The sequence below is a fragment of the Porites lutea genome, chromosome 1, assembly GCF_958299795.1.
Source record: "Porites lutea chromosome 1, jaPorLute2.1, whole genome shotgun sequence".
Taxonomy (NCBI): domain Eukaryota; kingdom Metazoa; phylum Cnidaria; class Anthozoa; order Scleractinia; family Poritidae; genus Porites; species Porites lutea.
The window spans coordinates 55213705-55239771 of record NC_133201.1 but is presented as its reverse complement, the minus strand read 5'-3'; the positions used below and the strand labels follow the sequence as shown (position 1 = coordinate 55239771).

The 26067-nt window shown below is 37.4% G+C and overlaps 2 protein-coding genes across 3 annotated transcripts in view; both read left to right on the top strand.

Annotated features, from left to right (window-relative positions):
* LOC140922259 (ribosome production factor 2 homolog) overlaps positions 1-26067 on the top strand; it is a 368864-nt gene that overhangs the window by 82826 nt on the left and 259971 nt on the right. The gene's annotated exons all lie outside the window — the stretch shown is intronic.
* Positions 363-26067, top strand: LOC140922199 (uncharacterized). 2 transcript variants are annotated; one of them, XR_012164081.1, is made up of 12 exons: positions 363-908; positions 3086-3387; positions 4385-4480; positions 6171-6367; positions 7056-7137; positions 8017-8128; positions 8676-8726; positions 9011-9250; positions 20753-20784; positions 22106-22231; positions 25035-25186; positions 25787-26067. XR_012164081.1 is itself a non-coding variant. In XM_073372182.1 (9 exons), exons 1-9 carry the CDS (start codon positions 447-449, stop codon positions 10698-10700), a joined length of 1665 nt encoding a protein of 554 aa, XP_073228283.1. In that variant the 5' UTR covers positions 363-446; the 3' UTR covers positions 10701-11311. The 2 variants fall into 2 exon arrangements, 1 of the variants encoding a protein (XP_073228283.1); XM_073372182.1 differs by lacking the exons at positions 20753-20784; positions 22106-22231; positions 25035-25186; positions 25787-26067 and adding an exon at positions 10578-11311.

Sequence of the window (26067 nt, the reverse complement as noted above, 5' to 3'; positions counted from 1 at the left end):
CAACCAATAAAACGATCTACAACATGGGGACGAACAGCTAAGAAATCAATTTAACTTTACTGCATTACAGGAGGGACTGGCACATTTTCGGACAAGTTTATACCTCACCTCGCTGCCACTCGTGTGGTCATGAAGCAGATCACTTGCTTGCCCATCCACCACGGGAGCAATCCTATATGAAGGCAGAAAAGGAAAGTCAAAAATGTAAGAAGTGTTTTCCAGCTGCTTTACAAAAAACCCCTCTACAATAGTGCAAAAAACACCATAATTATCGCTTATATCACATCTTACTTCAAGGCAATCTCCGTCGCCATGTTTCCAACTTGGGGGTCATCGCAAAGGCTACTGGGATGTTATAACACCACGTGGCTTGTAGCCGGACGGACGCCATCTTTACCAAAGAGCGGTGGAAAACTTTGCTTCCTTCTTTCGCGTTTTCTTCAACCATGCCGGCGACCCGTTCTCGTTCACGGTCCCCAAGACGATCTTCGACTTCCTCTTATTCAAAAGATAAGGCTGGGAAACCAAACTCTCGTGAGCTAATCACTATAAAAACAGAATCTACCCCAGACAACAAAGTGAAAGCCGACCATAGTGGCAAAGACAAAACTGCTTCGAGCTACAAGTCGGACTCGGCTAAACCGAAAACAGACAGCGCAAATGACAGTAAACAAGCAGAAAGGAATTTCCGAAAACCGTCCGAATCACCGGTTTCGAAAAGTGGTAACTCGGCGAATAGGAACATGAACTTCAGGAGCAAGGAAAGAAAGTTTTCTGGTCGATGTAGGCTCTTTGTTGGAAACTTGACCAACTGCGAAGACACTGAACTCAAACAGATGTTTGAAAAGTATGGAGAGGTCGCTGAGGTGTTTATTAACAAGGAGAAGGGTTTTGGCTTCGTCAGAGTGGTCAGTATACAGTAGTAAAACAAAATGAGCTGAACAAATTAAGCACAACTGGTTTCATGGATGTGGTTTAATAAAAGTAGACGGTATTCAGTCGATAGAAGTCGGTCATTGGAAGCCTAATCGATTAATCGATGGCACTCCATAGTAATCGATTTTTGTCGATCATTCAATTTTCAGTGGAACCTCGATTAAATCGATTAAATGTAGTTCCAAGGGACTGGGGAAATTTGTTCGTTATATTATTGAGGGTTTGTTATATCAAACACGTCGATTTAACGAATTTTAGAAAAAAAAAACAACCAAAATGTTTATTATATCGAGGTGTAATTAGTAATTCATTTACAAAACCCAGCATTTCTGGATCTGAACAAATTACTGCAATAACATTCGTAAGGTTAGGTAACATCTGCAAAGCAGCACCCATATTCTTGTTCTGGGTCCCCAATTACTGGAAATGGTTTCAAAATTTCCCTTCAGCCTGATTACCAAGTTGACAATGGCTTTTTTAACAGGCCAATCATGGCACATACTCAAATCCTGGTACACAGGTAGGGATCCAGAACAAGGCTTTCAGCACTGTTTCACAGAAGGACATAACCAGAAGTTAAGGTCTGTCTATCCCTGAGAGGAATATCAAAAATGCTTATCTTCGAATTAGGGACTGTGCAATAATTACCAGGAGGGGGGGGGGGGGGGGCTGAAAAACTAGAGTTATCTACCAAAAACTTAGACAGTACCCCCCCTCCAAAACAAAAAAAATTAGTTCTAACCCCCCCTCTGTTATGTTAAAAATAACATTGCACCCCCCCCCCCCCTCCACCACCACACTGGTAAACTCAAAACTGGACTGAGCTGCCATCACAGCTTTAATAATGACAAACCTTATTATGTAACATCTAGTATCGAGAAGGATGTTGATCGCTTGATTGAAGATTTAGACAAAGCATTTGCTAAGTACCGGGGTGCTTACCACATTGGCTCAAAATCTAAAACTTCTGAAGCCAGAAAGAGAAAGGAGGAGAGAAAAAAATCAAAGAACAGGAGATTGAACGCTTCAAATAACAGACGAAAAAGAGCTTGTATTATATTTTGATCCTTGGGAGGAGAGCCTGTTGAACTTTGTTATGAGCCACATATATATGGAATTCAGCAAATCGATTCAGTCGATGAAGAAACATTACTTTTATTCACATCAAAAACCGACAAAACTTGTCTAGGAGTTCTGTTTGATTCCCATTGTTTTATGGGGGAAGCTGAGAAACAAGTTCATGATTTTTGCTTTACATAGGATCAGCTCAATTAATTAGAAGACGGGTTAAAATTGATCAGTTGTGAATTTGCTTTTCATTTTGATGGAATAATTTCAATAATCGTTTAACAGCTGTTCGTATTGATATTTGTTACAGTCTATCATGTTGCCTGTATTGAGAATCTTTTATTGCGTTTAATTTTATTTACATTTCGAATAAAACTTAATGCCCCCCCTCCGTCAAATGGGTGATTTTACTTTGAGCCCCCCCTATCTTGGCAGCAATTTTATGTAATGCCCCTCCCTCTAGTTATTCAGCCCCCCCTTCTGATAATTATTGCACAGTCCCTTAGCTGAAGATTTTATCTCCAGGATCCCTCATAGGGAATATTCCAGCCCAGGAGTCGTGTGCCATACTTATGGTAATTGAATATCACCAACTAATGTACAAAGTTAATGGGAATCTTATGCGCAGTTGTATTCTCGAATCTTACTGCGCAATAATATCCAGAGTCACTGCCAAAATTAAAAGAGATATGGAAGGCTGTAGAGACTTTCAAATTTTGTTGGTTTTCAAAGAATGTAAAGCACTTGTACAGAGGTACGTATGATGGTCACAAAGTGCTTAATCACAAGAAAGCAATCTCTGTAGATTTCTGATATTATTCAGTTGATTCAGTTTTATTGATTATGAAAAATTTTGTTTAGATACACCCTGTTGAAAGGATGGGACTCGCAATCACCTTTTGCCAGGTGATTTTGGGGGGATGCAACATAGCCCTGGAATAATCAGCACACTAAGTTCTCTATATTCACCTGAGTAGTCCTGTATAGTCCAGAAAGGTTATCACAAAAAAAATACACCTTATCAAAAGGCCCAATTGCTAAGAAGTGATAAGGGTTTTGATCAAAGTCATTGTTTTTTTAGGACACTCGTTTAAATGCAGAAGCTGCCAAACAAGGTGTTGATGGAACTTATCGGAATGGAAGGGTATTGCGGGTTCGTTTTGCCACACATGCAGCCGCTCTCAAAGTCATGAACCTTGGTCCTCTGGTTACAAATGAGCTGTTACATTCAGCCTTTTCCCAGTTTGGTGATGTGGAGCGAGCAGTTGTTGTCTGCGATGATAGGGGAAGGTCAAAGGGCTATGGTATTGTTGAATTCTCCAGAAGAAACTCTGCTCAAACAGCATTGCAGCAAGTTAATGATGGATTATTCCTTCTCGGAAGGTATAGTAGAATAATTTATATTTCAGTATGTTTGTATTTCAGTACCTTCAGAGCTGAGAGGACATATTATCCTGTTTAAGAAAACTGTCAGCAAATGGTGGCAATATGAAACCTCACAGATGTAACTAAAATAATGCACTAGTAGCATTTTGGCTTTTGTAAGCCTGTGATAAGAGAGCAATATACAATGGAAATGCAAATTGGTTGCAATTATCAGGAGGTTTAAAAAAATTCTGTGTAAAATTACAGTGTTTGACTGGTGAAGGAAAGATAGACCTGGAATTTTGAAAAGCCGTAACTGCAAAGCAGCCATCGCTCCTTGCTGCTAGGGAGGTTTCACTAGGAGAGATGTCTGCACCTCAGCTACAGAAATTCCATACTGATGATGTAAATCAATGTTAACATAATATATCCAATAGTCACGGGGTTCCGAAATAATGTAAATTTGTTTGATTTTGTGTTTCCTGGTTGATTATGGTAAAGTGTTGGGTTCTTCTGCGAATGAGCTCCAGCAAAACTCAAATGCACCAGAAATACTGACTGTTCTGTAGTAGATTCACCATGTTACAGTTTACCTTTGTGACCATTTGTCTTTCAATACATCTAGCTAAATCAAAATAATACTATGTCAACCAATCATAGCTCCGGACCAGATTTTGGACAAATTTTACGTCAACAGTATGGAATTTCTGCCTCCTGGTGAAACATCCCTATCAGTGAGGAGCAAAGAGATACTGCTGTTTTTGCAGGCTACAAAAATAAAAGGTTTAAGAAATCGGCACTGTTCTTAACGTGATTGCAATTATTTTTTATACGTGCAGTACCTGACCTCAACTCTGTGATGAAAAGCTTTATTGGAATTACCGTATGAGGTTTTAAAAACTCATGAGTAGATTTTGGCTCCTGAGAGTTGAGGCACTTATTTGGTACATGTAGATTTTGATCTAAGCGAACTGCTGGCATTGTTTGAAACCCCTGTTTAAATATGTCTTTTCAGAACTCCTCGCCCTATATCAGTTAAACAGTTGGAACATGAAGAAGATGAAGATGGTGTGGTAGATGAAAATGTTAAGAGACATGCTGATTTTGAAAAGTAAGATGATGGTTTGGTTTTTCTGCATGCATAATAAATTATTTTTGTGTACCTCATAAAGTTTACAGCAGTTTGATCACTTTGATAAAAAACCTGCCTAAAAAAACTAGCACTGTTTTCAGTTGTAGCAAGGGCTTGAATAAGTGATGTTTGGGACAATTACAATGCACCAAATGCAAATATGGTGGACCTCTCAGCCAGCCAGGGTCTAGTTGCGCGAAAGTGAGGCTGGTGGGGCCTCAAGAGTTTTGGTTTGACTGCATGACCTAGCAGTTGAGTAGATTGATATGGTTTACCTGAAGTTGTTGCATGCCTGAGCACCACCAAAAAGGAGATTTTACTCTAGCTGGAAGAACCTTTACTTTCCCAAGATCTTTTCGCAAAGAAAGTTAAGGATTCATACGATTTGTATGTAGATTTTCTTCCTGGGAAAGTAATGAACTCAAGGAGAGTTTAGTTTCGTCTGTGACGCAAGCTAGCCTTTCTAGTCCTGGAAAACTCAGTGATGTCGTGGTGAGGTAAAGGCAGTTATTGATGATTTTTTTTTTCGCTTTGAAAAGTGATGCATCTCAATGATGAGTCTTTATATTGGAATTACCGTATTAAGTTTCTGTGGAAACTGTTGATTCTAAATGGCACCTGAGAGATGCAAACATAAAATACTTTATGTATGGCACAGAAAGGTTGGGTTCACTGGTTCATTTTATTTCACACTGTTTAAGTAAAAGTTCACAGATCTAAGTTGTAAGAATTACAGATTGCCTTGAATAGGTAGTTAAATAAGATAAAACAGAGTTATTGGTACATATGTATATTGACGAATGTGTGTGGTGGTCAAAGTAGCATTCGCTTTTGAGTTGGCCACCACCTACTTTAGAATCAACAAGAACACACAAAGTTTACTTCACTTACCACTGTGAATGGTATAGTTCCAATATTTTATAACATGGTACCTGTGGTAAATCTTTCTTGCAAGCCCAGATATACTGGAATGTCACATTTTTCAACAAGCATGGTAGTATTTTGCTAACAACATTGTTTTAAATGCATGTGGTGTACTGAAATCAAGGAAGCTGTCATTCATATGAGGCAGATAGTACTCAATGCTATTGTGGACTGGCATCATGTCCCTGAACGAAATGTTCCTATCTTAAAAGTGTAAACTTTTAACAGATTGTTTGACGTTAAGTTCTGAAGAAGGAATAGCAATAAAATTTTAACTTGTAACAAAAAGTGGTATATAATTTTTCTTTGGCTGTCCATTTCTACATTCCATTATGTGAGTTTTGCACTTACTGACAGACCAGAGTGGAAGTAACCCCATACAATGTCAGTTAACCATTTAAGTCCCAATATCCACATACAAATTCTCCAAACTGATCTCCATACATTTCCTTGAAGAATTAGTTGAGAGAATTTGGTAAAAGATCAAATACCTGGTATAGACTTTGCTCATGATAGTCTATGGATATCGTGAGGAGAAAATTAATTTTGAGCACTAAGGGTTAAGCATGTTCCTAGTTTCATCATAATTAATAGAATGGGTTACTCATATGTGCAACATTATCCATTGCACTGTTGAGCTTAATTGCAATTGGCATCAAATATTTCAAGATAGTTGACAAACAAAGGGGGAATTGTTCACCAATATTGTGAAGTAAGGTTTTAATAGCTGAACTGTTTCTGTCAGGGAGAGAGAGGTTGCCCCCCATTTTGTGGCACCGAATACATTTGAGGCAGAGTGGGCTCAAAGATGGCGTGCTCTAGAAGAGATGGAAGTGTCCCAGAAGGAAGCTTTGGATGTTCAGTTTAAGGAAGCTCGTGAGAAATTGGAAGCAGAAATGGATCAGGCAATTCAGGATCACGAGTCTCTGTTAATGAGGCAGGGTATGAACTATTAAAATGTTTTCATTTGAGTGGCCACAATAAAGTTAGTAACGTCAAACCTCCCTGTATGGTATTTGTCAGAAAAGTTATTTCTGATGCAGTGATTTTGTTATGAATAGTTATAGTGTGTCCTGGGACTTATCTTGTGAAAAATCATGAGTCCCAGTTCATAAAACAATGAGTTCCTGGATCTTTTGTAACCACACAGTTAATCTGAAGACATACTCCAAAACTCTGTATAACAGTTTCATTACTGAAATAAAAATATACTCCTTCTATTGTAAATCACAACAAAGACTAAAAGGAATAAGCATCGTTTAACAACAGCCACAAGAGCAGCCACAGAAATCACACAAACGGGATATTCTGCAAAAACATCTTCAGATCGATCAACTGATCGTTGCGTCCTAGAGGACGCATACCTCAAATTTTTTTGGCATCGTGGGAGATTTTTATATGGCAGGGATGCAGGACACAGAGGTAACAAAATCACTGCTGATGGCTTTCTATATCTGTGCTTAAAAAATGTAAAATATTTTAAAATGTTGAAGATGCTGCATCTGCATCCTTATGGGTCAATCCTTTTAGTTACAAGTCCCATGATAATTTCTTGTTTAATTAAAACGGACAAATATTTTTGCTGGAACCAAAGGGAGCCCCAAGTTAATGTTTGTTGCTTTGTCCATAGAAATCCAGCGTCGTCAAGAAGAACTGCATCGATTTGAAGAGATGCGTAAAAGAGAGGAGATGATGAGACAAGCAGAGATGAGGTAAAGGAGAACTACAATCTTGGACAGAATAAAAGGGAACAGCAAACCCCCATACCGCCAAATCAAGGATGAAGCCATGGGAAGGGCAAAATGCACCATTTTCCCATCTTTGATTTGGGGATTTGGGGAGAATGGAAAAAAATGAGGTGTTGAGGTCAAAATAATAAGTTATGTGTTGGCTTCAATATCAAACATGAGTAAATAGACAAGATGTCAGAGAGGGTGGACAATGTGAAACCCAGCTTGAAACTACAATAACGTTATTGTGAAAGCACTAGTTGAAAGCTCTTTCACTGTCAGTGTTTGTGAAAAGTTTGTTGTTAAGAAGAAAAAGGGAGATGGGGGTCCAGCTCTGAAAGTTACTGACAATGGCCATGAACATTTTGTCTTTCTGCCTGACAAAATGAAAGTAATCGCATCAATTTAGTTTGATTGGTTTGATTAACTTCAGTAATAAAAAAACACTTCATTTGGGTGTCAATGTATTTAGCATGAAAGTACTAACAATGGGGACACTATTTTAAGTCTCCTACATGGTCATCTGAGCTATGTGAAGGTCTAACCATTTGCAGGGTAAAGGCAGTACCTTCATTTCTCAGTCATTTTAAGACCCTGAGTGTTGGTCCAGATTCAGGAATCGAACCCGCGACCTCCTGCTCTGCAGTCAAACGCTCTACCAACTTAGCTAATCCTACTGCTGTTACTGAAAAGTTCTCTCTGAAAAGTTCCTGTTCAGTTATGTTTGATTACCGAACCAATCAAACAACAATCAAACAATTGGTTTTGGTTGACTTTGACTTTTGACTTTTTTGTTCAGTTGTTTGATTTACTACTCCGTTATTAATATTGTTTTTCTGTGTGTGCTTGTGTTCATCACAGGAGACAGGAGGAAATGCGTCTGCAGGAAGAACTGTTTCGAAGGGAAGAGGAACTGCGTCGAAAGGAGGAGCTGTTTAGGCAGCAGCAACAGGAGCTCCAGAGGCACAGAGAGGTCAGGCTTCTGATTTAAGAGCTGTTTGATTATTCATGAGCTTGGGAAGTGCTAATGCCTTCCTTGTACCACACGTCCTTGTTATATTAATTCTTGAGACATTCTAGAGTGGGAAATTGTCTCTTTGTTTGACTGTAAAATGTTTGCCTGTGTATGGAATGCACTCTACATTTTCATTACTTCTTGGAAATATAAAGCTTAACACAATAGAAAGGGAAATAGCCCCCAAAAATCTCTTTCGGTTCTTCCTCTTCTTTGCTCTCATTGTTTACTTATTTCTGCATCTTGTAGAAAGAAACTTATCTGGGAAAGAATAACCATCTTTAAATGCCAAATGAGATAATAGCTTTTGATCATACAAGTTTATCTGAGGAAAATATTGCGTTTGGGTGATGAATCTAAATTATTGGAATTACTGTATGAGATACATGTATAACTGAAAATTAATGAATAGGCTAACAAACTTTATTCATTTACTTTGGCTATTATTATTATTGCTGAGATGGTTTTGTATTCAAAACTCATAAAAATGTGCTTTAATGCTCAGGAATCAATGAGACGAATTGATTCAAGCTATTCAGGAGGATTTCCTCCTAAGGTAGGACTCTTGTCTTTATAAGTCACTTATAGCTGAGAACAAAGCAAAAATGAGCAATTATTTGGTTAATCGGTCTAGCAAACTTAAAGACAAGTTCACATTCGCCACTTCAAAAACGGAAAGGAAACTGACCCAAGCTTACTTTTGCAAAGAGTTCTAGTACTGTTACTGAGGACAGGGCAAACAAATTGCATGTTTCGTACAATCTTGAAAAGATCTTGATAGTTAGTAGTCGTCTTGACACCTGAATAAAGTTTTCATTCATTTATTCATTCATATTACAGGGACCTCCTGGTGGAATGGGCCGTGGAATGGATTGGGACAGAGGTGCTGGTGGTCCTCCTCCACGTGGTGGCCCACCCCTACGTGGTGGACCAGGGCCTGGTATTCGTCCACCGGGTATGATGAATCCTCCTAGAATGGGCCCAGGAATGATGCCTCCCAGAGGACCACCCCCTATGGGAGGTCCACCAATGGGTGGTCCTCGTGGACCCATGGGATCTGGACCTCGTGGACCTGGTCCGGTAAGTGAGCACTTAAAAATTTATTTAAGAGTTATACAACTTAATGGATCGCTTCTTGGAATACTCTTCGCGGGAGATGATGTTCAGGATGAAAGTAATTTGAAGGATGCCATACACCAATGTAGTGTCATGCGTAATTGTCATATCAGCAAGCCACAAAAGAGGGACTATGTTTCCAGCCTTAAAGCCAATTTTTTTCTCAGATCATTCATAGTAACATACAGGATTATCAAAGGAACAGGTTTCGTATCAAATTTGGGAGATGTCTTAGTTTGTGATGATTGTCTATAGATGCAATAAGTGAAAATAGAACTCTGGTATAGTGAAACATAATTGCTTAGGTTTCAAGTTATTCAAGCTTCTTTTGCCTGTTTTGTCCACATAATTATAACAACTGACAACAATGTTTCCTGTTGATAATACTGTAATGAGAACCAATATCTGGTGGAAGTAAATGAATGTCTAGAAATAAGGTATATACAACAATTTTATTTTATTTCACAATAACAAGAAAGTAATATAAGAAATGTTTTGTATGATGTCAGGTTATCAGGCTGAAGATTAAGGTTTAAATAAACTACATCATCTGTGTCACTAGTTTAAAAATTTTAATTTACGTTTTCATATTTGAGTAATAATCCTAGTTTTACTGAACTGTGTGAATTTTAAGTTGAAATAAGATTTGTTTTGTAGCTCTAGACTAGATTTTTGCTAGTCTCTGCAAAAGAAAAAATTGCTTGGTGACTACATATTTTAGTGCTTGTTCAGTTTTCCAAGTGTTTACGAAGACAGGCATCTGTTAAAGCAAAGTTAATTATTTATTTCTGGAGTATTAATATGCCTCAACATTAAAACTGATAACAAGAGCATTAAAACATTCGGGTGATGACCACTTTTTTTTTTTGGTTTACCATAATGGATGTAGTGAAAGTAAGTTACTATACTACTGAAACAGCCTCTAGCCTTAGCAAACCTATCTGTTAACTTGATAACTTTTTACTGATGTTGTGTCTTTTATTGCATAGTGTGTGTACTAGTATATCTTGATATCTTAACATTTGGAGCCATATTTTATATATTCATATCATTAATGTTAGTAGAAGAAATGAAACGGATACAAGAAACAGAAAGTGATACCAGATGCTTGATGAGCTAGTAAAAGAATGTTATATACCTTGGTTTATTCTAATTTTGATATATTTGCTTTTTGTTCCTGCTGCTGGCTGCCTCCATGGATTTTCTCTGTTGTGCGTTGGACTTGTGGATCTTATCATGAACTTTGCAAACTTGACAATGTTATTGGTGACTTAATTTATCATTCATTCAGAGGCCACGGTTTGAAAATGATCGAGAACGTAGTCGTGAAAGGGTAGATCAAGATCGGCTTGCTGCACGCTCGCGTGAACCTCCCTCAAGAGAGCATGGAGATTTCAAGAGATTCCGTTATTAAGCGTGTACATTACAGAAACTTTACTGTTGACTGCAATTTTGTAGTGCATCAAAGAGAACGTAAACCTCTGAGATTTTAGAACACTGCACAATGGCGTTCATATGTCACTGTTTCTGGCACAAGTGTTGTATTATTCAGACAGCTCTCTTGTTCAGAATACATGTACCTTTCCATCGTTTGTTTAAGTAGTTCACAGCAGATGTTAGAGTTAATTCACTACCTCGAAGGAGGAAGAAGGTCCTTAGTTTTTTTAAGTAGACTTAAAAATAAGCTGAAAGTAATATTATAGCAACAATAACATTATTGTTCTTAGCAGTATTTATCCTAGCTGGAAAATCGGAAACATTTTGAAGCAAAATGTAGTTCGGCACATTGTTATTTCAAGGAAGTGAATTATCTTAAGAATCAGTTGATTTCAGAAAGTTTTAGAAATTTTACTTAACTGTTTAAGGGGAATAGAATATTACTAAGGGCTATTATTATTATAATTATTACAACTGATTTGACAACTTATTTTGTAGGATTTCTGTTGTGTTTGCCAAACTGTATAGAAGGGTCAAGTTCTTTCAATAAATTAAGTGTGTTGAAAATGCAGAGATTTTGGCATTGTACGTTATTGTTTGTTTCCCTTGATATGATCTTTCATTAAAACTGTCACCAGCAAAAAAAGGCAGTAAGCCATCCGCAGGTGACGTGTGTCACCCCATAGTATACTGGGCTAGTTGTTTCAAAGTAGCCCATAGAAGCATATTTTTTTATTTTCTTTTCAATGAAAAACATTCTCTTTAAAATGTTAAGTCGCTGAAAAACAGATTTGTCTTTCCCGAAAAAAGAGATAAAAGTTTGACTTCTTTAATTTATTGTGTTCCGCACAATTCATAATCTTAGGATTCCTGTGTTACTTGGTTATCCTGTGGGTGACCAATTATATGAGCAAGTTCTTTTAGTCGTACGTCTGAATTTCCAGCACCAGTTTGAATTTCACCGTAGGTGCACGTGCATCACCCTTGTTCCATGAATAATAATAATAATTTAATAATTTATATAGTGCTTTTACATTAATCATCATAGGGATTTACTACAGCAGTAATTACAATCGTACGTAACAATAATTAGTATACTCATTTGCACTTTCATCAAGCTTTTAGCCTTTCTTAGTGAAAGAGGTAATTCGTTACAAAGTTTGGGATCCGCAATGGAGAACGCTCCATCACCATAATCTGACTGTCCTTGATCTAGGAACAGTAAGAAGTTCTTGTGAACATGATCGTAATGTGTGGGTGTAACAATGTTGATTTAACAGAACCGATAAAACCATTGAGTGATTTATAAATCAACAATAGAATCTTAAGAATAATACAATGAGAAACAGGTAGCCAGTGGAGCCTTTTAAGAACTGGTGTTATATATATTATCTTACTTTCGGGTACATGTAACAACACGAGCAGCAGTATTATGGACTAATTGAAGCCTATCAATCAGACATTTGAGTAGGCCGTGTAGAAGAGTGTTGCAATAATCTAATTAGATGACACAAAAGCATGGACCAATGTTTCAGTAGAACCCTCATCCAGATATTTCCTTAACTTGCCTATGTTCTTCAGATGGAATTGGGAGGACTTGCACAATTGGCTGATTTGATCATCATAGGATAAAGCTTGATCCAACAGAACACCAAGATTACGCATGGTGGGTGTATGGTTGATGGTCCCCTCTCCCACTTAAACTGATGAAATAGCAGGTCTTGGTTGGTGTTTTGAACTTATGACAACAAGCGCAGTTTTATCATCATTTAAATTTAGCTTATTTTTAATCGTTCATGAGTTGATATGTTCAGCACAGCATTTGACCCTAGTCCTCCCCAAGTACGCATCCTCCAGGGAATCACACTTAAAGGTAACATAAAGCTGAGTATCACCAGCATAAAAGTGATACTCTGCTCTGTGGGCCTTGATGATATCAGCAACAGTTTTTGTGTACAGCATATAGAGAACTGGACCAAGAACTGATCCCTGTGGCATTCCAGAAGTCAAAGATCTTACACTTGACTTTTCACCCTCAACATGAACGTAATATTTACATGACTCTAAGTAGGATGCAAACCAGGCTTGGGCCGTGCCTTTGGTACTGAAACGATCTGTAAGTCTGGATACCAGAGTAGTATGGTCAACAGTATCAAAAGCCACTGATATATCTAAAAGTAGAAGAAATACAGATGTCCTATTGTCAAGGGAACAGAGTATGTCATTCTGCACCCCAACAAGGGCAGTTTCAGTGGAATGGTTAAGCTTATAAGCTGACTGAAGCCATTCATCAAGTTGATGCGATGTAATGTGGTCCATCAGCTGCATATACCCACCATTTTCTCAACTACTTTCAACATCATTTTCAAGTTAGAAATCGATCAAAAGTTAGAAAATTGCTTGTAATCAGCATCCGGTTTTTGAGAAATGGTCGTAATTCAGCAACCTTAAGTGCCTCAGGCATCTTTCTATGAAGGTCAACAAGACTATGCAACTTTCTTTGATATCTTTCTTTTTTTAAATTTTTTTCATGATCTTTTCTTTATTTTGAAATAATGCTTTACGATAAATCTAACCTAGAGCTAAGAAAACTCGAATGCACTCATTAATAGTATATAATTATGATAACTAGTTATGGTAAGGGAATGATGTTTAGAGCCCTACAGTGTAGCTGTCCTCAAAGTAGGTATTATAACATTTGTAGACTAAGGTCTTAAATAATGTGTGTTGCAAATAAATTGGCCAAGCTCATTTCAGTTCCCTGCATAAAAAGCAGTCAGAACAGCAGCAGTTAAGTTATTCCCACAAGCGTCTTGATTTGGGTCGTGGAATTTGCTTTTTCGCCAGTGTTTGGACAATTTCACCTGCAGGGTGTTTTTTTTTTCTTTTTTCTTCAAGAGTTAGGATCTTTATGCTGAGAGTAATGATAGGTTATCTTCCTTGAGGTTTAGACCTAATTTTCCTACTTAACGTTTTTATTACTTAAAATGGCGTTTTTTAAAATGTCTAACAAAACCTGTGGTTTTAATACCTATAACCAAGTTTCTCGTGAGATAATTGAGTTGCTGTGGTGGAACCCAAAAAATGATAGACTCAATATAAATTAACTCCTCAAACTTAGGGGAATGCTGATGACTGTGATGAAAATCACACGATGGAGCCGACGTAGCTCGAAAAAAATATGTACCCCTGGATGTTTGTTTGCTTGCTTTTTGAGGGGGAGGGGGTGTTATAAAACGTTGACCATTCAGCATCAAACTGACTTCACTGGTACCCATTGACTGTTCACCAGAACATTTTTTTACGCTGATAATGTTTTAGGTTTTTCTTCATAAATTTCTAATAAGCAGAATTTAAAATCCCATTCAGTTGTTGGACCTATTTTTATAATTTTTTTTGTCTTACTGTTTAACAGTAGCCATGCAATGTTGTAAGTAAAGACAAGGGCTTTTGTTCTCCCTACCCAACCAGTAACAAATTTTTCTTGTGCATATCAAATCCTTCTGAAATGATGTTACGTTTCTGGTAAGCTAATAGGGGTATTTTCTGCCCCTAAAGTCACCCTATTGTCAACTTCTTACATGGTTCGTACAATCTTGAAAGGGTCTTGAATTTTACTAGTCGTCTTGAAAAGTCCTTGAATTCCTTTTAGGTCCTTGAAAATTAGATTATTTTGCTGAGGAAATCACCTGTGAAACGCACGGTTAACATAAAATAAACAATATTTTATTTCTTTTTCTTTATTTTAAATGCTATTTGTGTACCTCAGACGCAATGGCAAGTCATACCCAGTGGTTTTGCAAAGTCTTGTTGCAGAAAAAAGTATAAAATAATGTGGTCAACGATAGCTGAAGAAGTAAAAATCGTAAATGACTACATGACGTGTTTTAGCCCATAGGGTGATCAAAGGGGGTTAAAGAATCCTGATTTCTTAAATAAATCTTTGTCCTTAAAAAATCCTTGAAAAGTCCTCAAATTTGTTTGTCTGAAGTTGTACAAACCATGTTTTTAAAGCAAGTGGACAACCATTCCATGAACTTACCACGTTGTTTTTTATCAGGGTTTAATTTCCTTGCCTCTTTGTCTCGCAATTTGTAATGTGAAAGAAGGACCACTTCTAGTGGTGGTCTAGTAAACATTTTGTAAAGATATAATGTCACTAAATTGGTTTAATGTCAAGAAATCCAAGGAATGGCTTTGTGATTCCTTAGCTAAGAAGATAGTGGTTTATCACACATACCTCGCAAACAGATGCCCCCCTTTTTGTTTGTTGATGCTTCCTCACTCGTCATTTTGCTTGTGCGATACCTCCGACTTTCAAGAAAAATAGGAATTCTCCCAGTCTTAATGTCAGTTGGTTATCTGCAAAGATATATACAAATGCTATCTGCTACTAGCAGTTCAAGACCCATATCTGGTTTTAGCAGTTAAGTTGAGCTGTTTCTACTCTCTTTTGATGCTAATTCCAAACACAGCAAATTCCTAATTGCTGTCAATCTTTATCATTTTCAAGGGAAAACAATTGAGAGTAATAGTCACTAATTCTTCCACCACCAGCATTTTCAGAAGTTGGCCGTCTTGAAAAAAAAAAGTTAGTTTAACCTTTTTTATCGTTGTTGGGATGAATTTGATTCAGCTTTTGCAAGTTAAAAAAAGGTTAAAGGCTTGTTTATAGTGGAAAGAGCATTTAGCTTGTCCAGCTAATTTACAGGCACTCCACTCAAATATTAGAAACAAATAATTCAAATACAACATAACAGGATTAAAAACCCTAACTGGCAGGAGGCAACCAGTTGGCTATTTACAAGCGTGGCCGAGAATTTGAACTCGGGACGACCGAGCACAAATCCAGCAAGTGGCCAGAGCGGGACTCGAACCCGGGACCGCCGGATTGCGAGTCCGACGCGCTGACCACACGGCCACGCTGCCTCCCGAAAGTGTAGTGTAGTGTAGTGCTTTGTGTGATAGGTGAAAAACAAAGTGATTCCTGGTTTTGGAAGAATTAAGTTTGACAATGTTATTATTCATTGCAGAGCTTATAAAAAGGTTTTGTGTTTGACTTTGCTTTTTTTAAGTATACAAACAGAGGATTTGATTCTTCTTCCTTAGATTGACCAAAGGTATATTTTTAATTATTTGTGTATCAACTAGTCTAAGATCAGGAAATTTGAATCAGAAAGATTGTTTGAAAAACTGTGTGACGTTTAATATTTTTCGGTTCTTATTTTGGGTCCTGTGGAGGAAATGTTCCGAAACTCAAAAAGTGACTCAATTTTGTAAATTTTTATAGTTTCACACGTGAAGTGTTAACGGTAGATGTTGGTTATGATACAGAAAGCAACTCTGACACACAGAACTGTAACTTCTTACAACAACAACGGGTTTTTATTTTTTGATTGGTCTTTTGTATGTACTTTGACTCTGATAAATGTATGAAGTTTGAATTCAGCTTCTAAGAAGCGCAGAAATTAACTCCTAGTGGAAAAAGTTAAACAGACTATGCCAGTCGCAAAAATGATTTTCCACAAAATGCAAAAAGCGCCCATCCTCAAAATCCAACTCTGTTAAGCCTTTAAGCACTAAGAGTGATCAGCATCAAATTTCTCCTTGTAATATCAATGCTTTGAAACACAGTGGTCATGAGAATTACGGACATGATCACACAAAATGAATTTGCTTAATATTTTATAACTCTCTCCACTACTTCTATAGGAAATGAATAGGGGCAACAAGTGAGAATTCAAATTTTGATCTTAGGGTTTAAAGGGTTAAAACTAAACTGCTACACGGTACTTTGGTACAAGCATGTTTTGCATGTTTGACTCCTCATAATATCGTAGTGTGAAGAGATGATAAAATTATGGTAATATCTTCAATTTGAGACAGGATCAAATCAAATCAAATCCTTTATTTAGACATGCAACACCCAGGAGCACCAAAGTTCTCGTTAAAATGTGTACGTCTGTGCAAAATAAAAAAATTGTAAAGTATACCAGTAACCTATACATTACTAGTATTAAAATACTAACTATAAATAGATCTACAAAATGGCTAAAAGCAGAATCTAAAACTAAATCTATTCACAGAATTTACAGGCCCTACCCTTTAAGCCATGTAAGCTTTAAGAGATCACTTAAACGACGCAATGTCTTGTGATTCTCTGACTTTTGGAGGTAACGCATTGCAAAGTTTGCTGACTAGGAGAGGATTGCTGTTTAAATTACTGGCAGGCCAGCAACAATCTGTTTGTGCAAACTGGGTTTTTGGAAACAATTGAAACTACTGGAGTCATAGGTGAGACAGGGGAACCTGGGAGCAAACGTGCTGGAGAGATGAACTTACATGAGGCCCAGGGCATGCCTCTTCACGAAATTTTTCAAACTGGATTGCTTAAAACACCATTTCCTGCATTCCCAGGACCGAAAGTGGCTCAATTCTATCTTTGATTGTAAAAAAAATGCAAAATCAGCTGATTTATTTTCACTTCAGAAAATGATTATTTTGTGGGAAAGTACTGGACTGTTTTACAAGCTAAACAACTGGCCATAACATCTGGTGTCCAACCTCAAACAAAACTCCTGGTTCAAACAATAAGTTACAGGAGCTTTGCTGCGCTGGTATCGGCAAAATTCAGCCATTGGAGGAGCTGGCAACCAAAGTGATCAAACTATAAATAACACTTGCCAAAAACAGCAGTGGAGGGTTTTACTAACACAGAAAATACAAAGGCACGGATAGACAAAATTGAAGAAGAATACCGAAGACAAATAATTGCACCCTAGCAATTTTTCAAAAGTTGCTTCTGCTCTTTGTAACTTTGAAAATGCCTCGGAAAAGTAGGTTTAAAGGAAAAAATAATTTCTTTGCTAATGTTTACTTTTGTCATGAGTAACTGGGAAGCTAAACGAAATTTGCTAAACTGCCGCAACACAGTCTCTTATTTGGAGTTTGCCTGTTTTTTGTGTCATTACTTCCCTCTTTCATTTTCTGTTTTGTCAAAGTGATGCTGGATGCATTCTTAATTTATTGAGTTATCTTCCTTCATTCCTTTTCCACCTAACTGAATCACCTTTAAGACGTAATGAATGTTCTTTTATCTTTTTGTGGAGAAATTTTATCCAATTCAATTGCACATGATAAGAGTTTGTTCAAAGTGATACCAACCACTGGATTTAAAACGAAGTGCCAGTGCAAGAAGAAAAAACAATTCCGTGTCATAGTTAGAAAAGAGGCATTTTGACCCAAGTGAGGAAATCCGCAGAAAACTTAATAGTAACTGATGACGTGGATATGTAAGAATTTTCAAGCAGGAAGGTATGTTGGAGCGTCATGTGTTTAAGATGACAACAGTTTTAGACACAGTATACCTGCCACCCCTTGAAGCTTTATTGAACTTTTTCTAAGTGAATCATTTTGCGGTGTTTGAAATAGCCTACTGGCTTTCAATTTTCAAAATAATTCACTTTCCCTCAGAACTGGTTTAAAGAATCAAAAGCAATAACTTATGTGCAAGATTTAGCACTGAACATTTACAAAAGTTGTCATTTTTTTTTACCAACCTTTGAATTATCTAATCTTTGGGATCCTTTCATATTTCCCCTCAAAAATGATGGCAGGTATAGCAGAGTAGTTACACACTTGTATCAAATGCTGAAATTATTTTTAACTTGCAGATTTTTCAAAGATGGCGCATGTGGTTAAAAAATATGTTCCTGACTCACAGTTATATATGTGTCTAGTTTTCCTTAGTGAAAATTTTTCATGAGTCACAAGATAGCCAAGGAGAATTGCCTCATTGAGGAACCATTATAAAGTTTTTAGAAAAAGACTGAGTGTCTCCATTTTTTCGTTATATTGTTTCGAATTTGTTGTGATTTAGTTTTAAAGGGTCCCCTTTGACCACTCGGTAACTTTCATTCATGCATAGATATCTGTCCTTTATATTTCAGTAACAATAGTCTTCAATTCTTTAATAAAGGGGCAGGACTAGATGCAACACCAGTCAACAAACAGGCCGCCTCAAGGAAAAGTAAAAAGCAATGGGAAAACCTTGCAACAAAATAGTCATAGCATCAGCAATAGTTCGGGAATGAGGAAAACCTAATTTGCGCAAAACAGAAAGAATTACAAGTCCTTACACATCAAATCAAGAAATTGTGTTCATACTTTGGGAAAAAGGACTTGGTCACAAATAGATAGAGGCCTTGTTTGAACAAGATAAGAAATGAGCCCAATAATTTGTCACATAAATTTCTTGGGGACCCTTCTTATTAAAGAAAGCAGTGGTGTATGTGTCTGTGTAAAATATCAGTACAACAGCGATTCTCCAAACGTACTGTGCTAAAGGATCGTGCCATCGTATAGGTTATTAACAAGAAGGCATACTGTAAAGAAGGTTTGCAGATTTCCAAGTTGTTTTCCTCAGACTGGTGTTGACAGCATTTTTGTCCTCAGCTTATGCGAATCAACTGAAGGTAAAGTATTATAATGCTATTGAGGTGTCTGTTTACTGTAATCTGCAAAATATTATATCTTGTTAAGATATAAACCGTACCAAGGAAAAGTAATGCACTTGATTTAGTGAAATTCTTGTGCAGTCAGCTGTTTGTGATGGAAGTTATCTTAACTTGATTGGCAAAAAAGACAGCAGCTCTTACTAACTGAAAGTCTAGCAATGGAGATTCGTGAATGGAAAATCTTGCAGAGTCTAGCAACATACATGTTCTTTTAACTGTCTTGGTTAGTAGCAAATCAGGCTAATATGTATTTCGTACATTAAATCAATGTTTTAAGTCCCATCAGTAGCACTGAAAGAATACCTTGCATTTGTAAGATCACAAATTTATTTTTGGTGTTCATGTTTGCAGCACCTTCTTATGTTCTTTTTGCAAAGTAATGCACATACTTCTAGCTCACTGTTGGTTGAATCTGCTAGTATAAAGATTTAGCCAACCCCAAAAGCAAAGCTCATATGGGATCTTTTAAGACATATCTTTCTTTCTTCTCAATTTTCGCCATAAGCAAGAAGCAAACTGAATTCCTCGGAAAAAAAATGGACTTTGAAGAGCCTTCTATCGTTTGAAAAACTGGTTAGCGGAGAAATTTTAAAAATTGTGTCACCTCAAGTAGTTGTTAACCTGAGCCCCTAATACTGTCATGTGATACTGGTCAGCGGATACTCGATCTCAACAGCTGTCAATTGACCGTTAAATCCAGATGGTATATGCCTTCGACTCCAAGCTAGTAAGTGTGACATTTCACATCTACTAACATGAATGAGGTGGACATTTTGTCACAACTGAAATATTCTTGGATGTATAGATAACCAAGTATTATTACCCATGGTGCTTCACTGCACATGCGAGAGATCTGCTGTTTGTTTACTCAGTTTTTCATTAGTCTGCAAGAAGTGAATCTTATTGACATCAGATTTGTCTAATCTCACATTGCAATTTTGTCAGGGAACTTGTTTCCCATTCCAAATCTCTTGGCGCATATGATATTGGACCGTTTTCAGTGTAAGTAAACCATGTTTAATTTACCACAAGCTTTAGAACTAATGAAACAGTTCTGATCCTTGTTCTGTTAACGGTAGACTCGTGGTGGGCCAAATCCTTTTTGTCAAGCCAATTGTCTATACTAAGTTTCTGTCGTTTAATAGTAAGTATGATTCTCGCAATTATCTGATCAACATGAGTAGCTGAAATAAGACCTGGAAGAGAGAAAACAATCAGTCTTCTGTGGAAGACAAATACTGAACTTTGCAATGGTTAGTTGATTGCTCTATTTTTGAATAGCCAATGGGAAAATATTTTCTTATCTTATGATTTTCTTTACACTTTAGAATAGGTTTTTGCTTGTGAAAATGTTCAGCAATTTCTTTGACATTTATTATTGCTTTTACAGAATTTGTACAATAATTGTTGCATACTATCAAAGCTTGCTTTGCAGGATCAGGATTACTGTTGAAGATGTCTTTAATTTTTGAAAAAAATTATTTTTATTGTTTTGTTTTTTCCTTCTCAATAGCTATGGTGACATGTGGAATGAATGCATTATTGGTAAGAGTTATGAGTTTGTCTGTAATTATTGATTAATGTATCAAGCTCAATAAACGTTTAGAGGTTTGGAAACTGTTTCTTTAAGGCAGAAGGGGCAGTTAGTAATTCAGAAAAGAAACGTACAAAAATTCTTGCATGCACTTGCAGAGTTGTTGTTATGCTTTTTTGACATTCTCATCACCCATTGTCGTTGTCAGGTCTCCAGGAACTTATCAGTTTATATGAACTGTAACCTTCAGGTCATGAGTTGTTCCTTGGGAAATTGGTCTTTTGTCTTTGTCATTAATTTTTACTTTCATAAGCATACGATACAGTGAATAAAACAAACTCTGCTTGGAGCTATATCCCCTCCTCTGGGGTGGAAAAACAACCATTTGTGTGATGATGAAAAATTGTGTTGTGAGAGTGTTGTTTGTAGCAGAGCCAGCAATGGTTGAACCCACTGTTACAACTGCACTTGATTGAACACAAACTCAGCTTGGCTGATGTCTGATGCACATTGCAATGGTTGTGTCTTTGTGGTCTCCCTCGCTTGTATTGGCAGAGAGTCTTATTAATGATATTGTAAGCAACATACTGGTTTGTTGCCACTCTTCTCATCAGAGAAGGAGTAATAATCAGTGAAGGCTGATTAATAAGTTTTATTTCAGAGGTTAATGTAACTGATTATCCTAGCTAGTTTTACCAAGATTTAAATCGTAAAAAAGCGAAAGACTGACATTTGCACAGGGTTTAGCGTGCTTGAACTAGTGCTCTCATTTATGCTGAAAGTATAATCAAGTAGCCTTTGGAAAAGCCAATTTTAAGCTATTTGAAGTAAAACAGATTTTTAACACGTGTTAGCTTAAGGCTGGTTTTCACCCACGGTGGAGTCAGATATTCAGAGTCCTTACCAGATGTGTGGAGTGTTACAATTTAGTGAAAAAGTGCTTTCCAATCATCTGGTTACAACTCCATCACTTATGATCCAGTGAGAACTTGGTTGTTGAAGTCACAAGCAGAAGCGGAAGAACTAAATCAAACACCAAGCGTGGGGGCAGGCCTTGAAGTTTAGTTTATCCTTCAACTTGTGTTTTCAGATCTGGTTTTCCCCAGGTCGTAAATGAAGCAACAGGTGGTCAGGGCGGAATCGGAAGAGTTTTCATTTTTGTCTGATTCCAATTCCTTGGAGCTAATCCACTTACAACACCAACCAGTCTTAGGTAGTGAATGGGGTTTTTCAATAATAGCAGGATTTTCCTTATTATTTGTTGTCACTATTTCTCATGAAAATGTGTGTCTTGTTCAAATGAAGTATTTGTATTTCTTGTTATGTTGGCAGGTGTGTTGTATTCTATTTGTACAAAACCACTGTCCCTTCGTCTACTTTTACAATGGTGAGGCTGGTACAGAAGAGGGAGCTGTTCCGTAACTATGTTTGAGAGCCGCTCAAGGTATATCCATGAAGGTATGTGTTTGTTTGCTTGATTATTTTTAAATCCTCCGAGTGGAGGATAGATGGGATGTATTACAAAATATTTAAGACATTGTCAATTTATGAAATAAATGAATATAAGAAATCAAGCAAACCTTTGATTTTGGTTTGGATATTAAGGGTTACATAAACAGACACGTGACAGATACATTCAAAGTGGAGGCAAACTAGCTTTCTTTTTCACTGATGGCCTTATTTCATAGTAGGAACCATCCCAAATCCCAGTGTTTTTAACTTAGAGTGTAACTGTCTCACCAAAACTGGCTTGTATGAGTGTTCACGAAATTTCAGTCTTGGTCCAATTTGTAGTTAATTTCTTACTTGCATAGTGACATTTTACAGCACGACTACTGTAACCGAGGCCACTAAGACAAAGTCGACCAATGGGATTGCAGGAAAATAACAGTACATTCCAAGAAAGTTGGTTGAGGGCCAATGAGCTGGCCACGAAAAACAGTAAGTTACTCGAAGCTCAAAATTCTAATACTGATAACAAACGTTTTTCAAAAAAGCAAAATATTCCACTAGACAATGTTTTCTATTCAAAACTTTATATATAATACCTAGGAAACATGTTTGTTTGACACAATCTGTTATTTTGTCATCTACCAGCAATTTCTTCGCTACCATTGCCACGCATTGTAATAACATGCGACCTCTCAAGTCAAAATATCACTAGTGTTTACATTTTTTGCCTCTGTCAACACTCTCAGGAAACATAGGCTTTCTTCAGCGGGTTCAAAAGGTCACATCTGTAAATGGTAATTAGTTGATTTCGACCCATGTTGTTGATTTTGTTTCATTGTAATTATGATTGACAACTAACTTTCTTGGAATGTATTGTTATTTTTCCGTCATCCAATTGGTCAACTTTGTCTAGGTGTCCCCTGTCATAGTAGTCACACTATAATGGGATGCTTCAGTGCAGTGATGATAATTCAGTTGTGAGAGTGTTGTTTGTAGCAGAGCCAGCAATGGTTGAACCCACTGTTACAACTTCACTTGACTGAACACAAACTCAGCTTGGCTGAAGTCTGATGCACAGCACCGGCCACTTGTTAAGGCTGCATTCATTATGTATACCAAAGGGGGCGGGGGGCAGATGATTTTTGGGGGAGGTCTTGAAATTTTTTGAAGAGAAAAGGGGTAATGGTAAAAATTTCTGAAGGCACGAAGGGGGAATGCCCATGTATTTAGATGCCATTGAAAGATTAAGTATTTATAACATTGTTGGTCAAACACCACTAGTTCAATGAAGGATGTTTTAATTGTCCTTTACTTTGTGTAGTAACCAACTCTATCCACATTATCATTACCACCTTTATTTTTATCCTACTTTTATTAATAATGTCACGGATTGTTTTCATTCTCATTGTCATCATCTTCGTCATCATGATCATTATCATCATCATCACAATTATTGTCATCAAAATTAAACCACCTTTGTTACTTTCAAAGCTTCTAAAGTTATGATAAACTCCTCAGCTTTTATGTTTGCAAGGTTTTAATCAACTTTAGCAGCTTAGAAGGAGTGAAATTGATCAGTAATATTTGGTTTAAAACTGTGAAAGGTTTGAACTCAGGAATCATTTCAAAAGTAGGTTGAGTTTGATCGTCCGGGTGGTTTGTAGGTTCAGCAGTTACGCTGCAATCAGAAGAATATACTTTACTACACGTCAAGCACGGTTCTATAAACAAAAGTGATCATGTATTTGGTGGCAAATTTTTAGAAAGATTCTAAGATTTGCATCAAGGATGGAATTTCTTAGAATAGAGATTTCTTTCGATTGGTGATGTCATTAAAGGATATCGAACGAATGATATTGTCTGATTTAGCTTTCCCTCTATTAAGCCACAATCAGTTCTGGGTAAGAATATGCTTGTTTGAGTCAAGCTTTTGGCGGAGGAGGCAAAGTGGCACTGATCTCAAATTATATTTTTCTTTTGTGAAAAACTCACTTTGATAGTCCTTACCATTCCTTAGTAAAAAGGAAATAAACTTGAACCAAGGTAAATTTTGACCCAATGCATAACAAATATTGCATTCATTTTTTTTCTCATGGTGATGCAATGCTTTAGCTGGTATCTTGGCCTTAATAGTTCAAAATAGTGAATTAAAACCTCCATCCCCTCTTTTGGAGAGATTTGTCTTTCACTGAATGCAAAGTATGTGGACCTTTTCTTAGAGGTAGAGTGACTTGCAATTCCCAATTCCCTTTTCTTTTTGTTCTTAACTGATCAGGCCATTCAATATCTCTTAGCAATTGTTGTATAGCTTTTCATCTGCCTTTTTGTTCGCTATGTCTTTTTTTTGTCTTCTCTTCACTTGGGCTTGCTAGTCTAGGTTTTTAAATTTGACCTTTCTGGGGATGATTGCATTTTATTATTGTTGCCGCGTGGCCCTAGTATGCAAAATCTCAGTGAGGCCGCACAGCCAACGTTAATCTCTTACATTTTTTTAGTTTTCAATTTTAAACATTAATCTCTGTACCATCTCATCATATTGCCCATATTTTACTTTCCTAAAACTTAGGAAGGGGGGAGTGTCATTTTTTCTTTTGGTCAAGGAGGGGATGTCAAAAAATTATGTATGATGTCTGGGGGATATTGAAATGTTTTGCCCGTTTAAAAAATATCATCTTTCCCCACCCCCATCCCCCCTGCAGTAGACATAATGAATGTAGCCTAAGAACAGTGTCATTTTGTTTTCCGTTCTTAATCAAAGTGTACACTTTGTATGGTGAAAAAAAATAACCAATTCCTTGTTAACTTTTAGAACATCTTCAGTTCCATTGTCCTCGTGTGCAATGTCCACTCTTAATCTGGTAGTTGGCTTGAAACGGCGATCAGATATTTCTTGCATAAAAGTTGCAGCATGGAGGTTAGCATCACATCACATCACAGAAGCGTAAAATTCAACACTGGGAGGTAAGGAGCACAGTTTTTGTCGCATTGTGGGTGCTGCACTAGACTACGAGTAGTCCCCCATTTTTCCTCAGGGATAGTAGAGCGAGCGAAACGCGAGGGCGCGTGAAAATCACCCCACGCGAGAAAAGGCGACACGCCTCTCTCCCCGCCGCGTGTCGCCTTTTCTCGCGTGGGGTGATTTTCACGCGCCCTCGCGTTTCGCTCGCTCTACTATCCCTGAGGAAAAATGGGGGAATACTCGTAGTCTAGTGCTGCACAGGGTGTCCCAACATAACGTGACGAGGACTGTAGGCCGAAACAATTTCTTTCGTAAATTATCCCATTCCGATTTCATTAGCTGCCCCTGGGTCTGCGACAGTGGTAAATAAAGTGCTCACCAGCGACAATCTATGTAATTTACCGATTTGAGACAGTGACTCATGAGAATAAATACGTCTCGGGGTAAGCACTGCCTGAAAACAGGGAATTGGTGTAGTGCAGCCGTTTCGCCCGGAAGTTAAATCGTCCGGGCGTTAATTGGCCTATTTTTAATAGGATCTTCGGCGAGGATAGGACGATCTGAATGAAAGTTGACAAGTTTTTCCTGTTTTTTCACGTTAGGTTGGCGGACATGAACGCGAACCACCGCTCAGCCCTCAGTCAAGCGTTCTTTTTTGCAAGAGCTTGGTTTTTTCTGACCTTTCCTGCAAGCTTCAACATTGCCATTGTCGCTGACCTGAAGAAAGACATGGTCTTCAGCGAGAGATTGAAGGCAAGAAGACAAATGAGAATTTAAAACCTAATTTTACTGTAACATTTTAGTACATTTTTAAATCTCACTCACCCATGATTTTAGTAACTGACTGAAAAATGCCAAGTGTAATAAACGGTGAAAAGAAAGA

Coding starts and splice junctions, on each gene's coding strand:
- LOC140922199 (XM_073372182.1), top strand. CDS start 447: ATGCCGGCGACCCGTTCTCGTTCACGGTCCCCAAGACGATCTTCGACT. Junction 4,481..6,170: donor AGACATGCTGATTTTGAAAA/GTAAGATGATGG, acceptor TGTTTCTGTCAG/GGAGAGAGAGGTTGCCCCCC. Junction 7,138..8,016: donor ATGAGACAAGCAGAGATGAG/GTAAAGGAGAAC, acceptor TGTTCATCACAG/GAGACAGGAGGAAATGCGTC.